This window comes from Pituophis catenifer, unplaced genomic scaffold (genome assembly GCF_029215685.1).
Source record: "Pituophis catenifer annectens isolate HBS135680 unplaced genomic scaffold, rPitCat1.0.hap2 SCAF_1, whole genome shotgun sequence".
Classification (NCBI taxonomy): Eukaryota; Metazoa; Chordata; class Lepidosauria; order Squamata; family Colubridae; genus Pituophis; species Pituophis catenifer.
In genome coordinates, this window is record NW_027256881.1 from 344,312,958 (window position 1) to 344,333,930 (window position 20,973).

Here is a 20,973-nt window from a genome sequence, read left to right on the forward strand (position 1 = left end):
TTACGTTTTCCACGACGTAAGCAGTGATGTAGCTCGCCTTGCCCAAATGTTGTGTTGGCCAGGAAAATATATGTGATATATTTTGAGCAAATGGCCCAAGAGTTACCCTGTGGCAAGATGGATGGCTGATAAATTTAATAAATAAATAAAATAATAATAATAATCTGAAATAGGACAGGCTGGGGAAGCAACAGAGGCTACCAAGATCCTTTTAGGATCATGGAAGAACATTAAAAATATGTTCGAAATCCCATTCTTAAGAAAACAAAATATATTGGTACCCGAGTTTGTCATCTGGCTTGACTGAAGGAAGAAGCAGAGATGCTGGGTTGGAGAATTCCCCCCACCCACCCCCACCCCTTTTAAGCTTTTTCTCCCAAAAGTGAGATTGTGGAAGGAAGCCCTTCGTAGACCCCGAAACACTAACGATACGATGGGAGAACTTCGGTGGTGGCCAAGATTGGGGAGATTACAAATTGTCAACCTGCGGAAGTGAGCTCGGCTCTAAAAAGGGTCTTTGCTCACCTGGATTTATACTGCCTTGAAATATAAAATGTCAAGTTGATCGGCCAACGGAAGACTTGCATCTCAGGGTTTCAACGGTGGGGTCCTTGGTGCTCTCTGAGCTTGCTCGTTTTCTTGCAGACGTTTCATGACCCAGCTAGATAACATCATCAGTGCTAGAAGGGAGTGGGGTTTGTGGAGGAGGTGTTGGGGGGGAAGGAGGAGGAGTGTGGGGTCCTTGGTGCTTTTTTTTTTTTGCAGACCTTTCATTACCCAACTAGGTAACATCATCAGTGCTAGAAGGGATTTGTGGAGTGGAGGAAGGACTTTGGGATCCTTGGTGCTCTCTGAGCTTGGTAGCTTTTTTTGCAGACCTTTCATTACCCTACTAGGTAACATCATCAGTGCTAGAAGGGATTCGTGGAGTGGAGAAAGGAGGACTTTGGGGTCTTTGATGCTCTCTATACTTAGTTTTTTTTTTTTGAAGACATTTCATTACCCTACTAGATAATGGCATCAGTGCTAGAAGGGATTTGTGGAGTGGAGAAAGGAGGACTTTGGGGTCTTTGATGCTCTCTATACTTAGTTTTTTTAAAAAAGACATTTCATTACCTTACTAGGTAATGTCGTCAGTGCTAGAAGGGAGTTGCCGCTGCCAACTTGAACAAGCAAACAACAAACAGCAGCCTAATCAAGCAACTACAGAACAAATAACACCTCCACCAATGGCACAAGCCACTCCTATATAAACAAACCCCACCTCCTTCTAGCACTGATGATGTTACCTAGTTGGGTACTGAAATGCCTACAAGAAAACCACCAAGCTCAGAGACAGCACCAAGTTCCTCACAGTCCTCCTCCTCCTCTGAAAACCCCACTCCCCTCTGGCACTGATGATGTTACCTAGGTGGGTAGTGAAACGTCTGCAAGAAAACAAGCTCAAATAGCTTGTTGTAGTCCTCCTTCTCCTCTTCTCTGCAAACTCCACTCCCTTGTAGCACTGATGTTACCTAGTTCGGTCATGAAACATCTTGAAGAAAACCACCAAGCTCAGAGGGCCCCAAGGCCCCCACAATTGATAAGTTATTGATGAATGCAATTTATGGAGAAGGGGGGGGGTCTCCCCCAGAAGATTTTCTAGGGCAAAAGGACTAGAGAGAGGCGCTGTAGGCCTCAAATAAGTCAGAACGCCGCTTTCAACCATTTAATACTTTTCGTTTTTATTTTCAAGGATACAAGTTTTATTTTCTTTTAATTCCAGAACAAAAATAAATGCATAAACAAGAAAAGGGGTCGTTTGTTTCTTTGTTTGTTTGCCCCCCCCCCCACAATCCCCCAATAAAATTGTCCAGACTAAGAAAATACGAAGGGACAGTTTTCACTCCATCTGAAGGCAGAGATGCCAGCACGCAGCCACGACGTTCAACGGATTAGATATTTACAAAATGCTTCCCCCACTCCCAGTTCGATGTTAGTTTTTGTTTTATTTTTTTCCCCCTTTCTTCAAGCGGTCCTGATAGGGAGTGGAAGATGGGCAGAGAGATACCGAAGGCAGAGAATAATGGGAGGAGAGGAATTTACGAGACTGGTTTAAAAAAGAGAGAGAGAAAAAATAAAAATAAAACAGCGTGAGGAGGCAGTCGTACGAAGATTATACCGAGTGAAGACGGGAGGGGGGGGGGGGAATAAAAAAATATAGAAGCAATTTTTTTTTTTTAAGGAAACGGTTAAACAAGACCAAGAGTTCTCCAAACATGGGGCCATTTTAAGGCTTGTGGACTTCAACTCCCAGAATCCCTCAGGCAGCCATGTTTGTTAGGTTTGAAGGACAACAAGATGGCTTCCTCGGCTTGGGCCAAGGAGGTAGACTACAAAGATCCCTCTCTATGGTTTGCATCCTGTAGGATAGATCTCCAACCTTGTCAACTTTAAGACTTGTGGACTTCAACTCCCAGAATTCCTCAGCCAGCTTTGCTGGCTGAGGAATTCTGGGAGTTGAAGTCCACAAGTCTTAAAGTTGACAAGGTTGGAGACCCCTGCTGTAGGATGAATTATGGGTCCAGGCACCCCACAAGTGTCAGCTCCTGTGACTGGAAGATGGATCTTCGCACCCCAGGACTGTAGAGGCTGGTTCCACTTATGGACCATGCTCTCCATACCGGCTGGGGAATTCTGGGAGTTGAAGTCCTTCTGGGAGTTGAAGTCCAGTAGTCTTTAAAATGTCCATGTTTGGAGACCCCTTGAACAAGACCATTCGCTCTGCTGGACACATTTGAGTACGGAGGAGAGGCTAATTTTAAAACAAAACAAATCCATTTACACGTCCAGGACTGTACGGCAGGTCACATAACTGGTCAAGGGGGGTGAAGGCTGAAGAAATATAGCTGGAATTGATAATCATCGGGAAGCCAGGAAGAATTATCCCATATAAAGTACGGATTTTATTGATTTTTCTCTGCAACCTCCCCCCCACAGCCTCCCATTAATTCCTCCTTCCCAAAGCTGGTGCCAGCACTGGCCCATCCTTAGTAAGCTGTCAAGGGCTCTGGGTTCAAATTTCGACAAAGGATAAAGCCCTTTTTGGGGAAAGAGAGGCGGGGGAGCGAATCGGTAAATTAGAAATTCAAATACAAGCCCCCACCCCCACTTCCCATAAGATGTTATGTCCCTCAAAGCTGCGAGCCCACCAACCCTTTCCAAAAAATTGATGAAAAGGACGGGGAGGATGACTTCCACTCCCTCCCCGCAAAAATAAGTGCCTTAGAAAAAATTGCGGGGAGCCACTGGGTTGTTGGTGGGTGGGTGGTGGGTAGCACAGGTTTTACAATCCACTCTATTTCTGCCCCCCCCCCGGCGCCCCCAAACACACACACAACTCCTGGAAGGGAAATAGGGAAAAAAAAAAATCCAACCACTAGCGTATGTGGAATTTAGCCCAGCTGCCTGCAGCGAGAAAGCAAAAAGACCACGTTTAAATTGCCAGGAAAGCGAAAAAGTTGGAATATTCCCCCCCCCAGATATCCGGCAGGATGTAGGTCCCAGGGAGAAAAGGAATCCTCTCCCAGTTCAATCCTGAATTTTTAAGGCAGTGTTTCTCAACAGTGGTCCCTTTAAGAAAGGTGGACTACAACTCCCAGAATTCCCCAGCCAGCTGGCTGGGGAATTCTGGGAATTGAAGTCCACCCCTCTTAAAGGGGCCACTGTTGAGAAACACTAATTCAAGGCCCCCCCCGTCAGCCCCAGCTTTCTCTTCAAGCCACGGATGCAAGCCAGTTTTGCCGTGGGGTTTAGCCCCTCCGTTACCCACAAGTCCCCAGTTTCTTTGGCAGAAGCCGGGACAGGCCCCAAAAGTGCTTCCTGGTTTGTCTGTAGTGTAGGCAGATTCGTCGGAGTTAACCTGAGGAGCTCGAAAGGCAGGAAGCCGAGACTGGATGCACTCACTGAGGATCTAATGCGGTGCCTTCAAGATGACGACGGATGGCGGAAAGGTTTGAAGGGCACCCAAGATGGCTTCCTCTACTTGGGCCAAGGAAATGTGGGCCGTTAAGTTTGCATCTTGTGGGACGAATTATGGATACAGGCATCCCATAAGTCTCTGCTCCTGTGGTTGAAAGGTGGATCTTCCCACCCCAGGACCGTCAAGGTTGGCGTTCTACAAAAGGGCATGGTCCACGTTGGGCCACCAAGAATCAAAACACTGAAAAACTTCGGAACCAAGTCCTTACCAATCACCCATGACTTAAAACCTTTGGATATTGAATGACAATTCCTGGAAATCGATTGGCGATGCTGGCTTAGGGATTTCTGGGAATGGTGGCCAGACCTATCTGGAAAGGCCATTCATTGGTGGTCAGCCTGCTTTAGCAGAAGCTCAAGGAGAACATGGACAAGGAAGAAGGGCCCTGATGGTGGAAGAAGAACCCATCTGTGGAAAGGCAGACGGTGACTGCTGCTCCACGCAATGCCTGGAGCAAGCACGCACACACACACATACACACACACACCACACAATCCCCATAGACCTCTATTCTCTAAACAAGCCACCTTGTTGGTCCTGGAGATGTTCGGAAAGCCACAAGGAGGACCTGGATGAACCAACATGGAGAAGAGAGCTCCTTACACCCAACGGAAGCAGTTATGGCCTCTTTGTGCTTCTTAGACCCTAACCTCACCACACCCCAAAGTGGGGTCTTAGCCGCCCGGCTTGACTACAGCCTCCGGGACCGGCCCTTGGCACCTTTTCCAAAAAGCTTCCCACCCAACCCCGAAAGGGGAAATTAGTGTCGGATAGACCCTTTCATCCCTGGAATGTAAGGAAGGATCATCTCCATCCCCGGCTGTTGCGTCGGTCAGCTGGGAAGGGAGGAAGAGGAAGAGGAAGTGGAGAAGGAGGAGGAGGAGGAGGAGAAAGGAGGACGGAAGAGCCACGGAGAAGGCCGCCAGCCGTTTCACTGAGGTAGCGGGACGAGGACTTCCACGTAGTTGAGAGGGAAGAAGCCCGACTGGCCGTGGATCATGCCCTCGTACCAGTTCTCGTCGATTTGGTTGGTCAGCGTGATGATGTCGCCTTCTTTGAAGCCCAGCTCGCCCTCGTTCTCCGGCTCGAAGTCGTACAGCGCCTTGCAGCAGGGCTGGTCCAGGTGTGAGGCTGGGGTGGGGGGGGGAGGAGAGGAGGAGAGATTAGCCGACAGGTGCCCTTCAATCCACCAGCCTCAATTGACATCCCCATCCGAGTGACAAGCCATTGGCTGACAAAGGTGCATGGAATGCTGGGAATTGTAGTTCAAGAAATGAGAATAGCCCCATTCAGCCATCTTGGACTGGCTCACAAAGACATGTGGTCTTTGGGGCTTTCAAAGTGCATGGAATGCTGGGAATTGTAGTCCAATAGGGTAATAGACTTGTAGTTCAATGAATGAACAAGAAGGATGCCCTTGACTGGCTCACAAGTGTGGAAGCCATGGGGCCTTTGGCTTTCGAAGTGGAAGTGGAGGGAATGCTGGGAATTGTAGTTCGAAAATTGAGAATAGCCCCATTCAACTGCACTGGACAGGCTCATGAGGGTGGAAGCCTTTTAGCTGTCAAAGCCCATGGAATGCTGGGACTTGGAGTTCAATAGGGAAATAATGGAGTTCAATGAATGAATGAATGTCCTTGACTGGCTCACGAAGGTGGTTTGGCCTTTGGCTTTCAAAGTGCACAGAATGCTGGGAATCGTAGTTCAAGAAATGAGAATAGCACTGGACTAGCTCACAAGGGTTGAAGCCTTTAGCCGTCAAAGCACATGGAATGCTGGGATTTGGAGTTCAATGAACGGGAGAGGTGCCACTGCCTGGCAAGGGTGGAAGACACATGGCCATTGAATCCCCAAGCACAAGGCATGCTGGGCCTTGTAGTTCAATGAGCTGAAGGAGATCCACTCAACTTCCCTCGACTGGAGATATGTGGCCTTTGACTGTCAAAGAACATGGGATGCTGGAACTTGTAGTCCAACAAACGGGAGTAGCACTATTCAACTACCGTCGACTGCCTCGAAAGGGTGGAAGCCGCATGGCTTTTGGCTCTCAAAGATCAAGGCATGCTGGGACTTGTAGTCCAACGAACAGGGACAGCACCACTCAACCGCCCTTGACTTGCTGTCAAGGGTGGAAAAGTGGCTGTCAAAGCACATGGAACGCTGGGACTTGTAGTCCAGCAAATGAGAATAGTACTACTCAACCACCCTTGACTGGCTCAAAAGTATAGAAGGCACATGGCCTCTGGCTCTCAAACGGTCAAGGCATGCTGGGACTTGTAGTCCAACAAATGGAAATAGCGCCAGTCAACTTCCCTTGACTGGCTCACCAGAGTGGAGACATGGGGCCTTTTGTCTATCAACATGCATAGAATGCTGGGACTTGTAGTCCAACGAATGGAAGCAGCACCATTCAACTCCTCCCTTTGGGCAGACATGGTCTAGAACAGAGTCTCTAAACTTGGCAACTTGTGGACTTCCACTCCCAGAATTCAACTCCCATGGCTGGTTGAGGAATTCTGGGAGTTGAAGTCCACAAGTTTTAAAGTTGCCGAAGTTTGGGGACCCCTGATCTAAGATCAGTGCTGGCCAATATGTCATAAGTCATACAGCACCTTGCAGTATCTGGGAGAGAGGGGTGATTTAAGAAGTATGAAATATGAATGAATGAATGAATGAATGAATGAATGGTGATTTAAGAAGTATGAAATATAATTGAATGAATGAATGAATGAATGAATGTATGAATAAATAAATGATGAGTGATTTAAGAAATTTGAAACATACTTGAATGTATATATGTATGTATGTATGTAGGTAGGTATGTATGTATGTATGTATGAATGAATGAATGAATGAATGAATGAATGAATGAATGAATGAATGATGGGTGATTTAAGAAATTTGAAACAGGCTTGGATGAATGTATGTGTATGAATAAATAAATAAATGTATGATGGGTAATTGAAGAAATTTGAAATATATTTGAATGGATGAATGGATGAATGAATGAATGAATGAATGAAAAATGCCTAACTCGATTCCGCTGGCAGGCCACGCCCCTGAACCAAAGAGGAACAATTCCCCAGCTCCCCCATAATCTAGGCCACCCTAAAATGCTCCTAAGTAATGGATCATTCGCAGGAAAAGAAACCAAGTTCAGAGAGGAACCTAACTGCTCCACCCTGTTGCTACGGTTCTCTTGGAACTGCCTCCGTTGCGGCCATAAGGACTAGAAACCCGAGTCCTTTCATAGGCCCCGAGCATTGGCCAAGATCCATGGACACACAACTACAGCACACAGAAAGCCCCAGCTCCGGTTTCATGCAGCAGGGAACGGGACAGAGGAAGGGGAAAGCGAGGGGGGGGAGTTTTCTCATGCATCCATGCAGGAAAGAGGGAAGGGAGGGAAGAAGAGGGGAAGGCAGGAAGTTTGAAAGCGGGGAGGGCGCGGAAGCACTCACAAAATATCCTGCTGGGAGTCCGGGATGGCTTTTCGGATCGGAAGGAAGAGGAAGCTGCTTGCAAAAAGGAAACAAACAAACAAACATGGAATAATAATAAAATAAAATAAAATAAAATAAAAACCGACATGCTCGCTCACTTCGCTGGCTCACAAGCAGCCATTCCGACACAAAAGATCTCTGCAGGCGACAACTCGAAACACACGAGGTGTGGTCCTCGACTTACAACCGTTCGTTTAGCGACTGTTCAGAGCGATAACAGCACTGAAAAAAAGCCACTTAGGAACCGCCTTTCACACTTACAACCGTTGCGGCATTCCCCCCTCCCCCAGTTTTGATCACGTGACTGATCAAAAGGAGGGAGGGGGGACACTGGGCGACGGTCCCTGGAGGTCGACCTTGTGACGAGCAAAGTCAATGGGGAAGCCGGGTTCACTGAACCGCCGTGTTACTCGCTTAAGGACGGCGTCAAGAAAGGTTGTAAAATGGGGGGGGAGGGAAGTTGCTTTATAACTGTCTTGCTTAGCAATGGAGGTTTTGGAGTGGGGGGGCTTGTGGTTGTAAGTCGAGGACTACCTGCCTAGGGGAGGGGAGGAACGCTCCGCGGGACGACACAAAGAAGCAGCAACAGCAATGGAGTCCAGGGGGGGCTGGGCTGGGCGAGGCTAGGGAGCCCCTCGTTCTTTCCCCTCCACCCCCAAAACAGGAAGATTCCAGTAACCTGGGAAATTTTGGCAAGGATTGGGGATACGGTCATAAATCAAGGACTCCCTGTACAATTATTTTTTTCCTGCCCAAAAGAAAGGCAAAATATTTCAGCTGTGAAATGGGCTGCTGAAAATGGAAAAAAGATAAATTCTGCTTGGGGTGGGTTGAGATGGTGAGATCCTTTGTTCCCCCCTCCTTCAGTGATTGGAGGATAACCTAGAGGGGCAGCTGGAGACTATCTAGTCCTACCTCTTGCTCAAGAAAAAGGGAGTTCAGAGGCAGAGATTCTTTAGGTCTTTTAAGAAAAGGCCTCCTGGCCAGGAGGTTTTATTCATTTAATGTTTATCCTGCCTTTAAAAAGTAATCCAAGGTAACGAACATATTGAATGCTCCATTGCACAACAACCCTGCGAGGCGGATTGGGCTGAGAGAGACTGGCCGGCCCAAAGTCACCCAGTTGGCTCTCATGCTTAAGGTGGGACTAGAATTCACGACTTCCTGGTCATTGGCCAGCAATCGCCCAGCTGGCTTTCATGCCTAAGGCAGGACTAGAATTCACCATCTCCTGGTGATTGGCCCAAACTCACCAAATTGGCTTTCATGATTAAGGCAGGACTAGAACTCACAGTCTCCTGTGATTGGCCCAAGGTCACTAATTGGCTTTTATGCCTAAATTGGCTGAGGCAGAACTAGAACTTCCAGTCCCCTGGTGATTGGCCTAAAATCACTCAGCTGGCTTTCATGCCTAAGGCGGGATTAGAACTCATCATCTCCTGGTGATTGACCAAAGTCAACCAACTGGCTTTCATGCCTAAGGCGGGACTAAATTCCTCATCTCCCAATGATTGGCCCAAAGTCACCCAGCCAGCTTTCATGCCTAAAGCCGGACTAGAACTCACTGTCTCCCGGTGATTGGCCCAAAGCCACCCAGCTGGCTTTCATTCCTAGGGTGGGGCTAGAACTCACCATCTCCTGGTTTCTAATCCAGTGCCTTTCCCACACGACCAATCTAGCTCAAATGCTCCTGTGGTTAAAACTGAACATTGACTCTACTGTTGTGGGCAGCCTGCGGAGCTAGCAGCAGAGTTGGACAGTGAGGAGGCTGGGGAGGACCATGGGCCAGTCCTGGAGTCTGGGGAAGGCTCGGACGAGGGCTCTGCGTCGGAGGCAGAGAAAGGGCCATCTGGGAGGTACGTGCTGCCTCCGGAGCCTCCAGAGTCGGACCTCAGTGAGGCAGAGGAACAGGGGGAGCCTGTCCCCAGTGCGCGCATGCGCAGAGCTGCCAGGTGGCAAGAACAGTTAAAACAGAAGGGACGACTCGGGAGTAAGGCTTGGAGATGATTGGCCCTTCCCGTAAGACTTAAAAGAGGAGAAAAAGCACGTGAGCCTTTGCAGGAAGCAACGTTGTTAATTCTGTTCAGTTTAAAGCCTGAAGCTCTGTTTGATTCTGGACTCCGTGTGGCTTTGCCAATTAGGTCTTTGGCAGCGTGTCAAGGGAGATAAAGGTGGGTGATTATCAGCCTTATCCCGAAGGACTCTTGACAACTATTTGGGACTCATCTTGAATGAACAGAATTCACAGCTGTTAAAATAAAACAGGTTTTTGGGACTACCCGTGTGTTTTACTGACTCAGGGGACCTAGCTCAGAACTTCTACATTCAGCCCCCTAATGATCCCGAAGCTCTTGGAGGAGCAGCAGTAAACAAGAGTTTGTTTTTCTGAGCGCAAGGCACACCTCCAGAAGTGCAGGGGGGGCTCCTCAAACCCCAGGCTTTCAAAGAAACCGGATCAGCAGCTGCAATCATTCAAAATTCAAAATTTTCGGCCAAAATATTTAATAATTTTAAGGGACTTTTAATGTTTGTATTATCTGTATTTTACCTCGGCTGTTCACCGCCCTGAGTCCTCCGGGAGTAGGGCGGTATAGAAATTTGATAGATAGATAGATAGATAGATAGATAGATAGATAGATAGATAGATAGATAGATAGATAGATAAAAAAAATGGTTTCCCGCTAAGCTTGGAAGGCAATTCGCAAACTGGGATAAAACCACTCTCTTTTAACATTCATTTCAGGTCACTGCATAGAGCTTTCGGTCCGTATCCGACTGGCTCTTACCGGAGACTTTGGGCGCTGGGTTGCAGGAAAATCCGCCGTTGGACTGATCTGCGGGCTCTCCGAATTCGTAGGGTTCCCTGGGCTTCGGTTTATATTCTCGTTTGGGGCGTGAAGAAGTGTCTCGTACTCTGGAAACCGGGAGGAAAAAAAACCCACAACAGACTGTCAGTCGGAATAACAGAATACTTTTTAACACGGGATTTTTTTTTTACAAATGGTTAGACCAGAAGTCTTCAAACTAGGCAGCTTTAAGACTTGTGGACTTCAACTCCCAGAATTCTCCAGCTAGCATACCTATGCTGGCGGCAGAATTCTGGAAGTTGAAGTCCACAAGTCTTAAGCTGCCAAGTTTGAAAACCTCTGGGTTAGACAATAAAGATAGAAATTAGAAGCTGGAAGAATACCACTATGTACAAGTAAATATTGTTATTATTATTGATACTACCGTGTTTCCCCAAAAATAAGATCCTGTCTTATATTTTTTTGAACCCCGAAATAAGCGCTTGGCCTTATTTTCGGGGAGGTCTTATTATTTTGGGGCGTGTAAAGCAAGATGGGGCTCCTCTTGCCGCCTTACCAGATTTCCAGCTCTGCGTTTGAATATTTTCGAGGAGGGCTTATTTTCAGGGGGAGGCTTATTTTAGCGCATGCGCTCAAAAGCCCGATTGGGCTTATTATCAGGGGATGTCTTATTTTCAGGGAAACAGGGTTTGTATAAGTCAAGTCGGAATTAAGAATGCCGGGAGAAATATCAACAACCTCAGATATGCAGATGATACCACTCTTAATGGACTAAAGCGAAGAGGAACTAAAGAGCCTTTTGATGAGGGTGAAGGAGGAGAATGCAAAAGTTAGCTTGAAACTCAACATTAAAAAAAATAAGATCATGGCACCCGGCCCTCTCAATTCCTGGCAAATAGATGGAGAAGAAATGGAGGCAGTGACAGATTTTATTTTCCTGGGCTCCAAGATCACTGCAGATAGGGACTGCAGCCAAGGAATTAAAAGACGCTTACTCCTGGGGAGGAAAGCCATGGCAAATCTAGACAGCATCCTAAAAAGCAGAGACATCACCCTGCCAACAAAAGTGCGTATAGTTAAGGCGATGGTTTTCCCAGTTGCAATGGATGGCTGTGAAAGTTGGACCATAAGGAAAGCTGAGCGCCAAAGAATGGAGGCCTTTGAACTCTGGTGCTGGAGAAGACTCCTGCGAGTCCCTTGGACTGCAAGGCGATCCAACCGGTCAGTCGTAGAGGAGATCAACCCTGACTGCTCTTTAGAAGGCCAGATCCTGAAGAGGAAACTCAAATACTTTGGCCACCTAATGAGAAGGAAGGACTCCCTGGAGAAGAGCCTAACGCTGGGAACGACGGAGGGCAAAAGAAGAAGGGGACGGCAGAGAACGGGGTGGCTGGATGGAGTCGCTGAAGCAGTCGGCGTGAGCTTAAATGGTCTCCGGGGGATTTATTTTATTTATTTTATTTTATTTTTCAATTTATATACCGCCCTTCTCCCTGAGGACTCAGGGCGGTGCACAGCCAAAATTAAAAACATGAAATACAAATATTAAAAACAACTAAAATCTATATAAATTTGGCCCAAAATTTAAAAAACCACAAACCAATTAAACATTTAAAAATTTTTAAAAAAATTTCTTCCTAAGCCAGCCCGGCTTGCTGGAAAAAGTGGGTTTTAAGGGATGGTAGGAAGAGGGGAATAGAGATAACTGGGGTTTTGTAGCCAAAACAAAATACTTTCTTTTGGAAACCAAGGACATTCCCACAGACAGCCAGAGAGAGATTTTTTTACTACTGGTTCTGTGGATGTGGGTTGGTGGGCGTGGCATGGCTTGGTGGGCGTGGCTTGTGGGTGTGGCAGGGGAAGGATGCTGTAAAATCTCCATTCCCACCCCATTCCAGTGGAAAGTTACTGCAAAATCTCCATTCCCACCCCACTCCAGGGAAAGGTTACTGCAAAATCTCCATTTCCTCCCGATCAGCTGGGACTTGGGAGGCAGAGAATAGATGGGGGCAGGACCAGTCAGAATTTTTACTACCGGTTCTCCGAGCTACTCAAAATTTCCGCTACCGGTTCGCCAGAACTGGTCAGAACCTGCTGAAACCCACCTCTGGTTAGACCTTGTTATCCATAGGTAGTCCTCAACTTACAACAGTGACAGAAGTTACAACAGCACTGAAAAAAGCAACTTATGACCGTTTTTCCCACTTACGACCATTGTAGCATCCCCGAGGCCACGTGATCAGAATTCACACACTTGGCAACGGTCTCATATTTATGACGGTTAACATCTCGGGGTCATGTGATCCCCTTCTGACCAGCAAAATTAATGGGGAAGCCGGATTCACTTAACAACTTTGTTACTAACTTAACAACTGCACCAATCCCCTTAATGACGATGGCAAGAAAGGTCGTAAAACGGGAGCAAACCTCACTTAACAGCTGTCTCACTTAGCGACAGGAATGTTGGGCTCCATTGTGGTCGTAAGTCGAGGACTATCTGTATCGGATGGCGGTTGCCAGTGTTCAGTCCTCGCACGTACAACGGACGCAGCATCCCCCCAGTCACGTGATCAAAATGAGTGCAACCACTATGTATTTCCAACAATTGGGATCGCATGATCGCCATTTTTGTGGCCTTCCTGGCTGGCTTCCGACAAGCAAAGCCAACGGGGGGGAAGCTGGATTCGTTTAACGACCACATGATTTAGTTCACAACTGCAGTGACTTGCCGAACGACAGTGGCAAAAAGGGGCCGTAAAAATTGAGTGTGTTTCGCTTAACAACCGCTTTGCTAAGCAACAGAAATCCCGGTCCCCAAGCGCAAGGACTGGTCGTACACTTTTACAGCGCCGCGGTTAACTTCCCACGGTTGCTAAGCAAATGGTCGTAAGTCGAGGAACGAACTTTGAGAGAGCCCTGCCCCCCCCCTCGTCCCCAGCTGACCTGCGTTTCAGCTTCTCCGCTAACTCGTCCAGAATCTGCACGGCTTGTTTGTGGTAGTCGAGTTGCGCGTCCACCAGAGCGGAAAGCTGACTGACTTGCTCGATCTGTAGCAAAGACAAAGGACAATTCCAACCACGGTTTGTTGAACCAGCCACAATCATCTTTCCACGTTTCCTGCATCATCCTTAACCCTTTCCAAATGGGACAGGACAGGGGTGAAATGCTCCCGGTTCGGACCGGATCACCCGATCCGGTAGCGATGGAGGGTGGTTCGGAGAACCGGTAGCAAAAATCCCTGCCCCCTCCCCCATGCCCAGATGAGCCGCACAATCATCAGAGGCTTTTTTTTTTAGTTTTGAAAAGCATTTTTTCTACAACCTCTTCGGCCGAAAAAATGCTTTTAAAAGTAAAAAAAAAGCCTCCGATGATCATGCAGCTCAGCTGGGATCGACAAAGGCTTTTAAAAGAAAGAAAGGGTTTTTTTCCTTTTAAATGCCTCTGATGATCCAAGCTGAGTTGCCTGATCGTCAGAGGCATTTAAAAGAAAAAAAGCCTCTGACGATCTCAGCTGGGATCGTCAGAGCCTTTTGAAAGCATTTTTTTTACAACCTCTTCGCGGAAGAGGCTGTAGAAAAAATGGTTTTAAAAGTAAAAAAAAAAAATGGCCACGCCCACCCAGTCACATTACCCCATCACCACCAAGCCACGCCCACAGAACCGGTAGTAACAAATGTTAGATTTCACCACTGGGACAGGAGCATTTTCACAGATACCAGAATAGTAAAGGTAAAGGTTCCCCTCGCACATGTGTGCTAGTCGTTCCCGACTCTAGGGGGTGGTGCTCATCTCCATTTCAAAGCCGAAGAGCCAGCGCTGTCCGAAGACGTCTCTGTGGTCATGTGACCGGCATGACTCAACGCCAAAGGCGCACGGAACGCTGTTACCTTCCCACCAAAGGTGGTCCCTATTTCTCTACCTGCATTTTTTACCTGCTTTCGAACTGCTAGGTTGGCAGAAGCTGGGACAAGTAATGGGAACTCACCCCATTACGCGGCACTAGGGATTCGAACCGCTGAACTGCCGACCTTTTGATCAACAAGCTCAGCATCTTAGCCACTGAGCCACCACATCCCTGTAGATACCAGAATAGGAATATCCTAATTTAAGAGCTTTTTTCCCCCTCGTTTAGGCCTGACTCTAGAGCAGGGGGTGTCCAATCCTGGCAACTCTAGGACTTGTGGACTTCAACTCCCAGAATCCCCCAGTCAGCCATGCTGCCTGGGGAATTCTAAGGGGGCTGCCTCAAAGAAGAGGGGGTCAACCTATTCTCCAAAGCACCTGAAGGCAGGACAAGAAAGAATGGGTGGAAACACATCAAGGAGAGAAGCAAACTGGCATAAAATATTCAGGAACCAATAATGTTGGAAACTTGGGAAAAAATATGGGTTAGAAATGTGAAATTTACGCAAGCGCAAAATTTAAGAGAAAATTTTTATAAAATGTTTTACGGATGGCATTTAGACCCTAAAAAGCTAGCCTGTATGTATCCGAATTTGCAATCTAAGTGTTGGAGATGTGATTGTGATGATGCCACCTATTATCATATATGGTGGACTTGTAAAAAAGTTAAAGCATTTTGGATAAAAATATGGTGGATTATTCAAAATATTCTTAAAAAGAAGATAAGGTTTACTCCACAGTTGTTTTTGTTGGGTATAATTACAGATTGTACTGTTAGAGAGACTAAATTGATTTTGAATTTAATAACTGCAGCTAGACTTCTGGTGGCGCAATATTGGAAGAAGGAAGATTTGCCTACTATTGAAGATTGGACATTAAAAGTAGCGAATTTAGCAGAAATGGCAAAAATTTCAGCATATTTGAAAGACCATTCACAAGAAAGATATATATCGGAATGGAGAAGATGGATTGATTATATTCAAAACAAATATCGGACTAAAAAGTATCAAATAGCTTATGAAGGAATAGAAAAATTAAGAGTATTCATATTTAGTTAAGTAAAAGGGGAGTTAAAGTGTGAAGGAGGGGATAGGAGTCCATAGATAGCTAGCTTAGCTTAGTATATGATTCTTAATTGTTATACCCTGTATTTTGTTCCGGGAAGTTCAGGGGTGGGGAGCGGGAGGGTAAGGAAGGGAGGGGGGGAGGGGGAAATATTTGTAAAATTTTTTGTAAAACTCTTTAATAAAAAAATAAAGAAAAGGAGAGAAGCAAACTGGAATTAAGGACAGTCAGAACAATTAATCAGTGGAACAGCTTGCCACCAGAAGTTGTGAATGCTCCAACACTGGAGATTTTTAAGAAGAGACTGGACAGCTACTTGTCTGAAATGGTACAGGGTCTTCTGCTTGAGTAGGAGGTTGGAACAGAAGACCTCCAAGGTCCCTTCCACCTCTATTCTGATTGACTCTTTGTTACCTCAGGTATTACCTTAGAAGCCAGTGCTATAACTCATGTTGTCATCGTGAACTTGGCTGGAATTAAACTAGGATGTGATTTGTTTGGGGCTTAATCTAATGTGCGAACCTAGCCCACTGATTCACTAATTTGCTAAGGGAAACAGTTTGGTCTAGTGCAGTGATGGCTAACCTTTTTGCCATCGCGTGCCAGGAGGGGGGGGGGGCGGGCGAGGGTCGCGCGTGCACGTGCCCACGCGCATGTGTGTGCAACCCCCTCCCCCCTCTCCCCCCGCTCCTGGCACATGATGGCCTGGTAGGCCTGTTTTTCTTTCTTACCTGGTTCCAAATCCTCTCTGTGTATCTGGGAATGGCGAAAACAGCCTTTCCCACTCCCTTGGAGGCCCTACGGAGGCTGAAAGGGCCCATTTCCCAACTCCCGGTGGGACAGGAAGTGACATTTTTTGCTGTCCCCAGCCTCCAGAACCTCTCTAGGAGTCTCTACGAGCCTCTCTAGGAGTCTCTGGAGGCTGCGGACACGAAAAAACGTCACTTCCTGTCCCACCGGGAGTGGGGAAATGGGCCCTTTCAGCCTCCGTAGGACCTCCAAGGGAGTGGGAAAGGCTGTTTTCGCCCTCACAGAGGGGATCTGGAGCCAGGTAAGAAAGAAAAACGGGCCTTCCCCACCCCACCCCCAGGCCCTCCAGAGGCAGGAAACAGCCTGTTTCCCTACTTCTAGTGGGCCCAGAAGGCCCGAAAATCAGCTGGCCGGCGTGCGCATGCGCCCCAGAGCTGAGCTGGCGTGCCCACTAATATGGCTCCGCGTGCCACCTGTGGCACGTGTGCCATAGGTTCGCCATCACGGGTCTAGTGGTTAAGACACCAGATGAGAAAAATGGGGGATCAGGAGTTCAAGTTGAAGTCCAGAAGTCTGGCCTATAGTATAGGATTTTGACATGGGACAACCTAAAGCTTCTAATTCTTTCCGTTCTTGGCCGCAATGCACACACTTACGTCGGTCTCGAGAAGATTGTGCATACTCGTCTCCGCCACTTCCTTCGACTCCTCAAACTTTTCCAAAGCTTGTCGCAGTTCTTCATCCGGAATTTTCCCTTGGCGTTTCTTTTTGTAGTCAAAATCCAAACGTCGCCCTTCTAACTTTTTCAGGTGGTGCTTTTTGGGGGGGAGGAAGGAGGAGGAAAAAAAAAATAGTAAATAGTAGAGATGGGGTATGCTCGGCTTTTTCAAGTTAAACTACTTTCAAACGCAAATTCTTTCCCCCAATTAAATGGTTATTAACAAGCACTGGTAATACTGGAGAATATTCGCCTGCAGGGAGCTGGATCGGTTGTGTAATAAAATCACACTGCAAATGAGGACATTTTGTCCAATTAATTACATCTGCATAATATTATGTGAGACATAATTTACATAATATTGTATAAATACAGGCAGGCCATGACTTACAACCACAACTGAGCCAAAATTTTTGCTAAATGAGACACTTGTTAAGTGAATTTTGCTCCATTTTATGCCCATTCTTGCCACAGCTGTTAAGTGAATCACCTGAGTTGTTAAATTAGAAACACGGTTGTTAAGTGAATCAGGATATCCCTTTGACTTTTCTTCTCAGAAGGTCTCAAAAGGGGATCAAGTGACACTGCCACCGTCATAAATACGAGTCAGCGCCCAAGGGTCTTAATTTTGATCGCGTGACCATGGGGATGCAGCAATGGTCGTCAGTGTGAAAAACGGCCATAAGTCTCCTTTTTTCAATGCCGTCGTAACTTTAAACGGTCACTAAATGAACCGTTGTAAGTCAAGGACCACCTGTACCGCCAATGCTCTCCATTGAACAATGGTGTCATGAAATAAAGGCCAAAGGAGAAGCCATATATTTAACACAAATTATTTGTGGTGTTGCTGTACGCCACAACTATCGGGATTGTCAAACTCTTGACAGTTACCAGTTACAACGACACTGAAAAAAAAAAGAAATTGATGACTGTTTTTCATACTTATGACCATGGCAGCCTCCGCATGGTCGCATGATCAAAATTTGGACGCTTGGAAACTCGCATGAGGGTTGCAGAGTCCCAGGGAAATATGACCCCCTCCTTTTCTGACGAGCATAGTCAATGGGATGTCCCGATTCACTTAACAACTGTGTTTTAAGTCAATTCACTTAACAACTTAACACTTAAGTTAATTCATGGCTTAACAACTGTCTCGCTTAGCCACAGGAATATTGGGCTCCATTGTGGTCATAAGGCAAGGGATGTGTGTAGTTTCCTCCTTATTTATTTATATTTAGGTGCTGATGTGACAATATCAAGATAAGATGATAATGTAATATAAAATTAAATCAACTAGATTTAATGCCTCTGACTCATCAAATTCAGGATAGAGGTAGAACGACATCCAGCAGGGATCCCTTAAACCAAAGCCAGTTTTTAAGGCCTTCCTGTAGGTCAACCGTAGCCCTTTTAAGAAGGGTGGACTTCAACTCCCAGAATACCCCAGCCAGCACTGCTGGTTGGAGTATTCTGGGAGTTGAAGTCCACCCGTCTTAAAAGGGCTACGGTTGCACTATCACGGTGGGACCCACAAGATCTCTTGATCCCTTCAAGGACACGATCCCATCCAACGCTCTCTCTTCTTCCCAAACCCCCCCCCCCCTCAGGAGATTACCTGGATCTCTTTCAAGTCCTTGTCGCACAAATTCTGAAGGGGATCGATGAAGTTCTGCTTGACCTCGATGTCCAGAGAATCCTTCACTTCGGCCAGGCGCTTCATAGATTCGCCGGCATCCAGCAGGGCGTCGCCTTTATCCATCAGGAGAAAAAAGCAGATCCGTTGTAAATTGGGAGGAGAAGGGGATCAACTGATCTTTATGAGCAATGTTCACGCCTCAGAGATTTCTGACTCGGCCTACGATCTATGAGGAGCATTGCTGAGAAGCAGATAATCAGGGATCGGGGAAGGATTAATCCTGGATCCCTCTGGTCAGAAGGATCAGGAAGGATCTATCGGAGCGATTGAAGGAGCTGAAAAGAGAACCTGGTCAAAAGGATCAGGAATGAGAGAAGGTCTAAAGAAGAGATACTGTTAGAAGCACTGGATTAGATGATCTCAAAAATCCTTTGCAAATCCTTACATTCTACGATTCTTTGACCTTGATTAATTTTTTCCCACATATTATTAATTTCTCTAGATGGGAAGTCAGGCTGTGAACAAGTTTGCTAGACCTAGATAAATATGGAATTCTGTACAAGGAGAACTCAAGGGAAGAAGAATGGGCCTATATATAATAACCTCTCTTCTCCTTTTTGTGCACAACAGCTGACTCTGGTTTTCTCTTCTCCCGGTTCTCCAGCTGCTCATTATAAATGAATTAAAAATCATGATTTAAAACAGACCCAGACAATCGTAGTTCCAGAAATATGCCTTTTGCTGGAACTTTTGAAGCCCTCTGAAGTGGCCACGAAATTGTAAATTTTTAATCACTTAAGGAATCATCATACCAACTGCAGTTCAATGACAATTTAATGTAAATTTCATTCATTGTTTTAAATTCAATCCAATGCCATTTTTGTCCGTCCCCAGCCTGGATTATCCTGGGCCTATTTTTTGGGAATGTAGTCCTTAGCACATCGTTCCAAAATTCGATACGCTTCTGAAAGTCCACCACATCTGGAGGACATCAGCTGGCACCATCAAGCCCTGTGGGAGCCAACAATACAGGCTGTAATGTCTCGGCTATTTTGCAGAAGGTATCCAAGTGTTACAGGCCAGGATTCACAGTGTGTATCTTAAACTGACACCAGGAGTCAGTTTTAAGTACAGTTGGAAGGCATTTCTCAAGCATGGAAGGAAGGAAGGGAAAATAGAGGAAGGAGGGAAGGGTGGGAGGGAAGGAAGAAAGGAAGGAAAGAAGGAAGGAAGGAAGGAAGAAGGAGAGAGAGAAGTGAGTAAGGGAGCAAGGAAGGAAGGGAGGGGGGAAGAGAGTGAAAAACAGACGAAGGAAGAAAAAAGAATAAGGGAATAAATGGAAGAAAAAGAAGGAAGAAAGGAAGAAATAAAGGGAGGAGAGAGAGAAGGGAGGAAGCAGAGAGGAAGAGAGTGAAGGCAGAGAAAAGAAGGAAGAAAGAAGAGGTAGGAACAAAGGGAGGTGAGAAGGGAGGAAGGGAGAAGGGAGCAAGGAAGGAACAGAGTGGAGAAGGGCACTCCACTCTGGACAACATTGCGTTCCTTCTAACATACTGTATTGTGTGGACATAGCAACGGTGGAGGTTTATGTATTTTGGGGGTATTTATGTAATGTACAGTATATTGGAGGTGGTGACCCTTTGAGAGCTGTATGCAATGAAATTTCACTTTAATGTATGCCGATTAGCGTACATTCGAAGTGACAATAAAGCTATTCTATCTATTCATTCTATCTATTCTATCTATCTATCTATCTATCTATCTATCTATCTATCTATCTATCTATTCTATCTATTCATTCTATCTATTCATTCTATCTATCTATCTATCTATCTATCTATCTATCTATCTATTCATTCTATCTATCTATCTATCTATCTATCTATCTATCTATCTATCTATCTATTTTTTTAAAATTTATTTTTAAAATTTATTTTTTATTTGATTTATATGCCGCCCTTCTCTGGAGACTCAGGGCAGCTTACAGTGCGTAAGCCGCCCTGAGTGCGTTAAGCAATAGCCTTCATACTTTTTGTATATTTATACAAAGTCAGCTTATTGCCCCCACAAACTGGGTCCTCAATTTACCTACCTTAGAAAGGATGGAAGGCTGAGTCAACCTTGAGCCTGGCGAGATTCGATCTTACTTTAATTGCAGACAGCTGGTGTTAAATTACAGTGCTTAGTCTGTTGAGCTATCCAGGCTCATTCTATTCATTCTATTCATTCTATCTATCTATTTTATCTATCCATTTTATCTATCTATTTTATCTATCTATCTATCTATCTATCTATCTATCTATCTATCTATCTATTCATTCTATCTATCTATTTTTTAACCTGGAAGCAGGATGTAATTTTCTGCCAAGTATTCCTTTCGCGGAGAGACCGATGCTTACCGAAGTTGGAATCGTCGCCCAGCTCCTTGCCGTATCGCATCATGGACTCGCCTAGGAGGCCTTCAGACTGTGGGTACCCTGGATTCTTCACTTGCCCTCGGATCTTGGAAACCGTGTTCAGCATGGTCAGTTTCGCCCGGGATGCTGGAACAAAGAATAAGGAGGAAACAGCCA

At 46.1% G+C, this 20,973-nt stretch overlaps 1 protein-coding gene across 2 annotated transcripts in view; it reads right to left on the reverse strand.

Annotated features, from left to right (window-relative positions):
• Nucleotides 1–1,698: 1,698 nt before the first annotated feature.
• SH3GL1 (SH3 domain containing GRB2 like 1, endophilin A2) overlaps nt 1,699–20,973 on the reverse strand; it is an 81,209-nt gene continuing 61,934 nt past the window's right edge. The window contains exons 4-10 of one of the 2 annotated variants that reach the window (XM_070944608.1): nt 20,800–20,943; nt 18,383–18,516; nt 16,706–16,864; nt 13,275–13,378; nt 10,311–10,438; nt 7,483–7,536; nt 1,699–5,152 (exon numbers count right to left, since the gene is read on the reverse strand). In XM_070944608.1, coding sequence (XP_070800709.1) covers nt 4,953–5,152; nt 7,483–7,536; nt 10,311–10,438; nt 13,275–13,378; nt 16,706–16,864; nt 18,383–18,516; nt 20,800–20,943 — 923 coding nt within the window. In that variant the 3' untranslated portion in view covers nt 1,699–4,952. The remainder of the gene's footprint in view (nt 5,153–7,482; nt 7,537–10,310; nt 10,439–13,274; nt 13,379–16,705; nt 16,865–18,382; nt 18,517–20,799; nt 20,944–20,973) is intronic. The other variant, XM_070944615.1, reaches the window with a different exon arrangement.